This window comes from Nannobrachium achirus (genome assembly GCF_963921795.1).
Source record: "Nannobrachium achirus genome assembly, chromosome: 10".
In the NCBI taxonomy this organism is placed as follows: domain Eukaryota; kingdom Metazoa; phylum Chordata; class Actinopteri; order Myctophiformes; family Myctophidae; genus Nannobrachium; species Nannobrachium achirus.
The window spans coordinates 44,450,414-44,460,413 of NC_137819.1; the positions used below are offsets into that span (position 1 = coordinate 44,450,414).

At 43.0% G+C, this 10,000-nt stretch overlaps 1 protein-coding gene across 1 annotated transcript in view; it reads right to left on the reverse strand.

The window, feature by feature from the left end:
• Positions 1–10,000, reverse strand: part of adgrb2 (adhesion G protein-coupled receptor B2) — a 356,837-nt gene that overhangs the window by 44,512 nt on the left and 302,325 nt on the right. The window contains exons 24-25 of the mRNA XM_080734701.1: positions 6,085–6,184; positions 5,153–5,224 (exon numbers count right to left, since the gene is read on the reverse strand). Coding sequence (XP_080590827.1) covers positions 5,153–5,224; positions 6,085–6,184 — 172 coding nt within the window. The remainder of the gene's footprint in view (positions 1–5,152; positions 5,225–6,084; positions 6,185–10,000) is intronic.

Consider the following 10,000-nt stretch of genomic DNA (forward strand, 5'->3'; position numbering starts at 1 on the left):
CAGGGAGCAGTTTACTATGAAAACCTCCACCGGCCGTCCGTTCGTCCGTCCGTCCGTCCGTCGGTCACACGTCACACGTCACACCTTTGCCCTGCTCATATCTCCGCATCAGTATGACATCACACCACATGTGTACACAAACCTTTGTGTACGTTGCTGTGGCAACAGTCTGTTGTTGCTGGTCTGTTAGTGTACGTTAGCCACCACCTTACAACCATGGTTTTACCCTAGCAACCAACTGTTTACCCTAGCAACCAACTGTTTACCATAGCAACCGTGTTTTTTTACCCTAGCAACCAACTGTTTACCACAGCAACCAGATACGCAGAGCAGGGATCTCCATATATGGGCATAAACAGGTGACATCACACTGATGTCAGATACTCAGAGCAGGGATTTCTCCATAATATATGGGCATAAAAGGGATTCTGTTAGGGATCTCCATATATGGGCATAAAACGGATTCTGTTAGGGATCTCCATATATGGGCATACAAGGGATTCTGTTAGGGATCTCCATATATGGGCATAAAAGGGATTCTGTTAGGGATCTCCATATATGGGCATAAAAGGGATTCTGTTAGGGATCTCCATATATGGGCATAAAAGGGATTCTGTTAGGGATCTCCATATATGGGCATAAAAGGGATTCTGTTAGGGATCTCCATATAAGGGCATAAAAGGGATTCTGTTAGCTGTTAGTGATCTCCATATATGGGCATAAAAGGGATGCTGTTAGGGATCTCCATATATGGGCATAAAAGGGATTCTGTTAGGGATCTCCATATATGGGCATGAAAGGGATTCTGTTAGGGATCTCCATATATGGGCATAAAAGGGATTGTATCCCAGATGATGCCCTGTTAGGAGATCCACACTAACAGAATCCATATATGGTCCTACCGACAGCTGCTATAAGCCAACCCTGGCGATAAGGTCTGAGTCGAAGAAATGCTTCTTTCCTGGCAAGAATTGCCCCTTTATACTGTAGGGCTCGTTTGTGTATTGTATGACATCACGCCACATCATCGGCTGAGGACTGTGTGATGTCATCATATCTCCATATATGGAGACATAAGTTGCTCATGCCCAAATATGGGCTGGTGAGGTCAGACTTAGTGTGATGCGTAGGTTATCTCCATATATGGAGATTCAACTTCAATGAGTAACCATGGCAAACTGTCAAATGCCCGTATGTCTTGATAATTGGTAAAACAATTATCAAGAAATTATCCAACAAAGCCTATTTGTGGAGATAAGCGACCAACGGTCGCTTATCTCCCGATTAGGGAGTCTTACTGGTTATCTAACCTGCCGACGCTGTTCGACCCATGCATGGTCGTATGCATGGTCGTATAGAGACGAAGCCCTGACCGCCATGTTCCCAGGTTTACATGGGTTCGGGTAGAGCGACTTATTTAGCCCCCATTAACATTCAGATTTCACAAACAAAGTGCTAATAAAGTCACACACCTGTCTAAATACGGTACGGCATTCTATAATTACCCGTATCCTCCGTGTTCTTTAACTCTTTTACTGCTTTGTACGTTCCTGTTCGCCCCAATTCCCAGTTCTGCTCTCAAAAATCCACTGCACGTCAACAGTAATGGAGTCCCAAATCACTTCCTGGCTGCTGATCTAGAAAATGCATTTCTATGCTCTGAATGGATGGCAAGCGGAGCGGCCCAATTCACATTAATTCTTTGCATAAGGCTGCCCTCTGCTGCAGGCTTGGCTAAAGTACACATATGAGCGTCCATTGTAAAAATAATTAGTTTGGAAATAATCAATAGATAATTTTCAATAACATCACGAAGGTAAGCTGCTTTTTGCTGGCACCAGCCCCAATAAATAAATAATAAATCTGGCAGTAGATCTGTTAATAAGAAGCCTTTTTATCCAATCGTTTTCTGTTTTCACATGTATTTCGGGACCCATTTTTGCAAGGCCACGCCCACATCTCAGTGTCCATAGATCAGGGTTGGTGAAAACCAGGAAATACAAGGAATCACAGAAAACGATCGGATAAAACAGCTTCTTATTTAAGAACATGGAGGATACTGGTAATTATAGAGTGCCGTACCGTATTTAGACAGGTGTGAGATGTTATTAAGCACTTTGTTTTGAGCTATGAAGGGCTAAAATCACTTTGGGAAACCCGGCCATTGGCAAGAGTGACCACATGAGTGTGTCATGATTTGAAATTGCATCGTTCAATTAAAGCCATTACAATTTCTGAAAGCCCATTAATTGTATATTTCTGAAATAATCAATTGGGCACAAGTAGGGTTGTACGGTTTCCATTTTTTTAAAACCAAGGTTTATGCCCCCCAAAAAACCCCGGTACACGGTTTTACACGGTTTTACAATCTTATAGATTTTAACGTGATTTAAAAAAAAAAAAAAAAAAAAAAAGGTTTCAAAGTGCTTTATTTATAAAGCAGATACAGAAGTGTTTTACCCACAAAAATGCAGTAAATACTATTGGGCTATACTAAAATACATTGTAAATAGCCTAAGTCAATTTAATTTGTCATTTCAGAGGTTAAAAAAAGTCCTTATGTTGTCACTTTAGACATGAACAATATAAACCCTCAATACACTGTATGTTGTTGTTTTTTTACAGTTGAGTGAGAATACAATGTTGCACATTAAGTTAATCATTTGGGGACCACCCAAAATCATTTTGGGACCTCCCTGGGGTCTCGACCCACAGATTGACAAACTCTACGACTCCCGTTGTTGCCTGCCTGGCTGCAGTGTGTACTGGCTGGGTGCAGTGTCTAGCGCACACCGCACACACTGCATAGTAAACAGTGATGGAGTAGTAGAGGACTTCTTAAAAAGTTTTAGATTAAGACAATTTGCTTGCATTGCGATGCATCCGCGTTCCGTTCTGCAACGATGCAGTGACGTTACATAATTTTAGCCTATGTTTGTTGTTGTTTTTCCTCCTGAAGGAACGTGGCTAAATCGTTAGCATGCTAGCGCTTTAGCCACGTTCCTTTAGCCTTGGAGCCTGAGGAGAGGCATAAAAAAATAGCTGATCTACAAGCTTGTGGCTCGTCGACCGTGCAACGTGTTGTGAGCTTGTAGATCCACCGTGTTTAGCTTCAAGCTAAGCCTCGCTTCTTTATTTGGTTACAGCTGTTGCAATTCTTTAGAGACCAGGTGTTAGCCTACTTGGCTTGATACCATTATCTCTGTTGTCTCCTTCTTCAGGAGTGATTTCTGCTGCTTCCGTAAACACGGCAGATGCGGCGGCGGCGCACATGTCACGTGACGGTTTTCGGTTTTGGCTTACGAGACCGTCAACATTTTATAACACCGTATCAAACCGAAACAACGAAAAACCGTACAACTTTAGGCACAAGTAAGAACGACAAACATACAGTATATCCACAATCTCTGTGTCTATTCACAGTCAGAGATGTCATCCCTGCTTTTCTCTCTTACTCCATCTAAATAGTGATTTTAAGAATAGCAATAATGAATGAGAAGAAAGAGGCCGCACAACTCTTCAGCCACGATGCAAATAATGTATTTAACCAACGTTTCGACTGTTGCCAGTCTTTATCAGGGTTTGTATAGAATAGCAATAATAACTAGAGATACTGTTCCTATGAAACAGTGTGGGCTCGCTTGTACTATATTCTGCAGCATGTAAACTGTCATGTGAAGCTCAACCAATACTCCAGCTAACACCACTCCCAGATTTTCCACACCTCGATTGCACCTCATTGGCTACAGGCCCTGCCTTTGTACTGTCTGCGACGGAACTCACTCTATAAATAATGAAGATAACATACTGGTCTCGCCTTTCAGGTGAGCCCACAACAATAATAACTAGAACTAGAGATACTGTTCCTTCGAAACAGTGTGGGCTCGCTCGTGACTTTATTCTAAAGCGTGCTAACTGTCATGTGAAGCTCAACCAATACTCCAGCTAACACCACTCCCAGATTTTCCACACCTCAATTGCGCCTCATTGGCTAAGGGCCCTGCCTTTGTACTGTCTACAACTGAACTCACTATATAAATAATGTAGAGATAACATAGTGTTCTCGCTGTATCTGCTGTGTTGCTTTTTTTCTGCGCTCTATTGAGAACCCAACTTGCGCCTTGTGCACAATTAGGCCATACATGGCGTTCTTGTGCGCCCGCAGAGCACGCCACGAGGTGTGCCCTGCTGGCCTCATTGGCTGTTAATGAAGACATTACCAGGAATGCACTTATAATAATTCATAATAATAATTCAGGGCTACGGTCTTCAAAAAAGGGAGACAACGACATGCATACATACTACCAAGCCGATTACAGTACTTGCGCGCTCTGCTTGCGCAAGTAATAATAATAAAAAAATGAAATGCTGCATTCCCAGGGGTCATAGCAAAACCTGAGACAACTGAGTATCAGGGGGCATTAGATGGGGATTTATGGTCTTATTCCATAGGGTGCCACAGTAATCTCTTTAAAATGATCTCAGATCAGCTGGACAATTCTGCACAATCAAATTGCATTATGCCAAAGCAGGACAGCAACATCATCCACAGATACTGGCAGTAATCCCTCCCTTGTCTGATCCTTTCCCATTCTGCCATGGCTTCAAAACGACCTGGAAGTGAGCATGACATTTGTGAAGATTCATGCCACCTGCTGGTGAAAGGTTAAGGGTTAAGGTCATCGCAAGCTGGCAAGCTGGGATTATACGTTCTTACAGGAAATACGTGTGGACACCCCTTTGCGGCGATCCGCTTAGCCACAAATAAAGTGAGTGAGTAGATCAAGTTCAGGCAGACAACCCAAAGTAGTGCCTCCTCACTGACTCAGGTAACGTGTCAGATGTCAACGAAAATAGTCGGGCGGTCTGTTTAAGAGCTCACACTCACTCTGGCTGCCGTTGACCTGCTATGGAAGGAGAGGAACGCCTGCACACTGTTTATCTGCTCCAGAAACTCACTTTTTTATTTTAGGCAACTGTGTGCCGTTGACCTGCTACCACGTTTGCTGCTGCTTTCTGTTTTTGCCTCACCCACCCCAGCATCCAACTGTTAGCACTCTGTCACTTGACCTCCCCTTGTGGGTGTCTGAGAGATGGAAATATGCAGGAAAGGCGGCAGAGGGGAGTAAGGGAGATACAAGTTAAGACTCACCTCTCTGCGCATGGCACAATGGACGGTGATGATGACACAACCTTGGACAGAGTCGAAGACAGCAAAGAGGACCTTGGGGAGAGTGAATGGACAACATTGAGTTAGCTATTCTGTCCTTCTGGCTTCAAGTTTCTGCCTGTCAAAGAATTAGTTTCAAAAGAATATGGTTGGTTTATAAAGCAACAAAAATATATTTCTGATCTTCTCAACCATCCTAACATCTCAGGTCAACTGGGATAAGTTCTGCTTTTTGAACCCAGAGTCAAAACTAGCTCCTGTTCCGTTTTTATGCACCACATATCTGCAAACTCCCAGAAAAAACTGCAGGACTGCTACAACTCTCAGTTCTTTTTTAATTTGCCACTGCCTTTTATTGAGGTTATTGATTCATCTTTTGCGGTGCACAGTCATTTCATTCTCATATTTTTATCTGTTTCATGTAAGCTTGTTGTTATTTTCTCTTAACTTTTTTAATAACTATTTTCAATTGCATTCAAACGTCCTTTTATAATGTGTTTCGTTTGCACCCTCTCTCTTAATGCTTTTAATGTTTTGGTGTAAAGAACTTTGAATTGCCTTGATGTTGAAATGTGCTACTGTATACAAATAAACTTCGTAGAGAAAAGACTGCTCAAAAGTTGAAAATAGGAAGTAAGTACAGTTTGGAGCATTTAACCAGCGAATCCATTTGTTTTAATGGCCAAATGGTTCTGTGGGAGTCTCTGTTTGTGCTGATGTGTGCACGTTGTGGTGTGTGTGTGTGTGTGTGTGTGTGTGTGTGTGTGTGTGTGTGTGTGTGTGTGTGTGTGTGTGTGTGTGTGTGTGTGTGTGTGTGTGTGTGTGTGTGTGTGTGTGTGTGTGTGCGTGCGTGCGTGCGTGCGTGCGTGCGTGCGTGCGTGCGTGCGTGCGTGCGGTGGAGAGAGTGCCAGCACCTGGAAAAGAGTGGAGCGTCGGTCGGTAATGGCCAACACCGCTGACATCCAGGTCAACGCCAAGAGAGGGAGAACAACGCAGGAACTCCATAGAGAGGCCCTGAGAGAGAGACATAGAGAGAGAGAGAGAGAGAGAGAGAGAGAGAGAGAGAGAGAGAGAGAGAGAGAGAGCGAGAGAGAGAGAGAGAGAGAGGGGGAGAGGGGGGAGGAGGGGTAGAGAAAAGAGAAGATGGAGGGAGGGAGGAAGGGAGAGAAGGAAAGGAAAGGAATGGGGGATTCAATCTCAAACCAGATTACACGTTTCATTCCTCTCTCTCACACACACACACGCACTCTCACACACAGGCTAAGCAGTGAGCATCAGTGGTGTAAAAAGTACTCACATATTTTACTTTTAAGTAACAGTACTGCAATATAGAAATACTCTTGTTACAAGTCAAAGTCCGGAATTCAAAATGTACTTGAGTAAAAGTACAAAAGTATTGGCATCAAAATGTACTTAAAGAACCAAAAGTACAAAACATTTGAAAATAGCAGATCTACAAGCTCACGTAGATCGGCTATTTTCAAATAGCCTATGGTATAAAATAGGGCTAAAGTGGTTTATGTATGTTTTATGATATTATAATTTATATCTGCAAAGTAACTAGAAACTAAAGTCTTCAAACAAATGCAGGGGAGTAAAAGTACAATACTTGGTTCCGAGATGTAGTGGAGTAGAAGTAAATTGGAAATTGGAAGTACTCAAGTGAAGTACAAATACCTCCAAAACTGTACTTAAGTCCAGTACTTAAGTAAATGGACTTCCTACTTTACACCACTGGTGAGCACACTGAGGATGACAGGCAAAAGCGGGGGTCCATGTGAAATCCTCTATAATATGCAGATGACGTGGGTATCTTTCTACAACTCTGACAACCGCTCACAATTATACGGCCTTAAGTTCACGCCACGCCGGCAAACTTTGAGTTGATAGGCAGAGGCACGACCTATTGGGAGGCTAGACTGGAAATTACTGATATGGGGCTTCCGAGCTGTGCGTGTCTGTGTGCGTGTGTGTCTCTCTTTCTCTCTCTGTGTGTGTGTGTGCAGGGGCGTCACCAGGGGGGGGGGGGGGAGTGGGACTGAGTTACTAGGGCCCAAGGTGGAGGGGCCTTCATTATTTTATACTTTAGCTATTGAAAAATAGCATATATACAAGCTCACAGTGCGGCACCGAGTGCTGCGCTGCAAGCTTGTAGATCTGCTATTTTTTGAAAAGTCGTGAAAATGTGTGCAAATATTTGAATAATATGTATTTTCTAAGCGATCATTTGTAACTCGATGTTTGCTTCTAGGGGGTCCCTGGAGCTAAATATTTTGAGATTGGCGTCCGCGGCCAAATACATATCATTTTGGGGTGCTTCAACAGGAAAATGTTTGAGCACCACTGACATAGAAACATAGGTTTTTCAAAAAACAAATTTTCACGATGTTTCAAAAATAGCAGATCTACAAGCTCACAGTGCGGCACTCGGTGCCGCGCTGTGAGCTTGTATATCTGCTATGTTTCAATAGTTACATCACAAAATAACACAGTGAATCCTTGTACCCAGGGCTCAGAATTTGGTGCGACACCCCTGTGTGTGTGTGTGTGTGTGTGTGTGTGTGTGTGTGTGTGTGTGTGTGTGTGTGTGTGTGTGTGTGTGTGTGTGTGTGTGTGTGTGTGTGTGTGTGTGTAGCACATGCTGAACTCAGACGCCAATTTCCGCGCTTCATGCTGCGTGAGCATCACTCTGATAGACAGTGCAGTCTAATTACATGGAGACATAGAGTATGCATGCACGTCCTTTCATAACTATTATGGCTGAGGGCCATGTATGAATACAAGAATGACGATTATGGCTCCCGTCTTACATTGTGGTTTCCCCCTGTATAAAGAATGTGTCCCAACCGACATACAACACAGCTCATTTATTGTAAATAAACGAACCACATAGCTTGTATGGCGTATAATAAAACAAAAAAAAACAGATATTTAAATAATAAACGTCGACTTATAATTAATGTGTACAAATAATGTCTGTATAATGGATAGATTAGGAAGAGTGCGTCTCATTTTCCCCCGCCGAAAGGCAGAAATGAATCTCTTCAAAATTTCAAATAATGATATAGTTCAATAATATTAGACTGTTTAATAATATTAAACTGTGTGTTAGTTCGAGAGAAAGAGATGGAGTGGGAGCAGGAGAGAGGGTGGGATGTACAGTAGAGCGAGATGGGGAGGGAGAGAGGTAACTGCAACAAAGCAGAAAGCCCGCAACACTCCAGATTAAATAAAAGTCTTTGCGGTGCAAGGCTCGATAATATCATGAAACAATGAAGGAGTAGCCAGCACACAAGGAATATCCTTTTTCGACATGTTGGTCTTCCTCCGCGTTCTCCGAGGAAGACCAACAGGTCCAAACGCGTCCGTTGTCCCCTGTCCAGAGAGGTAAATAAACCATGTGAAAATGATATTCCTTGTGTGCTGCTGGCTACTCCTTCATTGTTTCATGAGATGGGGAGGGAGCCTATTTCACCCATGCAATATCCGGCCATTGCTGGGTATACTGAAACCTGAACGTCACGCGCTACTCGACATGTCGGTTTGCGTCAGTTTGTGTCTGTGTGTGCTGGGCGCGGCTGAAAATAAGCACTTATAGCTTAGCTACCCCATTGGGTAAATAACGTAAAAAAAAGACTTTGCAACGCTTTGTCATCGCAATAACCCCAGCTGATAATGCGGGACACAGCGCCACTTTTCCCTAAATGGAGGGAAGTCTTCACTTACAATTTCGGCATTTAGCAGACTTCTGTTTTGTGAAACACACATACGGGTATTTCGGGGCTTGGCCGAATCCGCCATTCCTTCTCCGGGTGTACAACACACAGCTTTTTCCTTTAGAATTGCATTATCTAACCCTTCCGCGATTCTGCCAATAATATATTCTTTGTGACACAAATCAGAGTTTCTTTTTTTTTTCGGGCCAAACAAGGGAATCACGTGACGTTGAGCCACTTCCCCTCATACTAGGACATGACGTATGTGTAGTCAGAAGAATAGTCTGTTATCTACTCGGGGAAACCATGTTGTTTATTATCGCTTATACATCTAGAAATTATTAGTTTACATTTAGATACTGCCTTTGAAATTAAATGGAGTTATTTTCGCAGGCATTACTACATTGATGGCTTATGACTTTGCGACTGTCGACAGCATATCTGATGGAGGTTCAGATTGTATTTGGAACCTTCAAACAGTGGAAGGTGGAAATGCAGCACTTAACATCTCCACCATAATATTCCATCTTGTTGAAGGTATATACCTACTTTCTTTTTAAAAATCTGTTGTTACTGAGGATGCGCACGGTGGATGCGAAGAATAAGAAAATTGAGCCAACGTCTGAGAAACCCCCTTATGATCCCTTAAAAATTAAAATGGAGTGATACTGATAGGAGCTTGTGGCTGCGTGGAGAGCATTTTCATCTCATTGCCCTCAAAAATAACCTCCCTGTGCGATACTACGACTGCGAACAGAGAAGTTGCATAATGCGGGGTGGTGCATTTAACAAGCAGATGCAAAACCTATAATGAGATTCAGGAAGAAAAAAAAAGAGCTATCCGGGGACGTGGTTGGAAACGTTCCGAGGAACGTTTCCAACTCGTAACCCATGAACCAGGCTTTCTCATCCAAACAACCTGGCTGCCCTCAACATGAGACGATGAAGGTTCTACAATTCTAAGGAAAAGGAGATATTGTATGTTTGTTTTAAATGCCGCCAGACATCTTACTCAACAAGGCAGAAGTGATAGCAAGGTGGTGCTTGAACCAGTTCAGTAAAGGCACTTCAATGAACAATAAGCCTGTTGGAAAGACATCTGCGCCATTTAAAT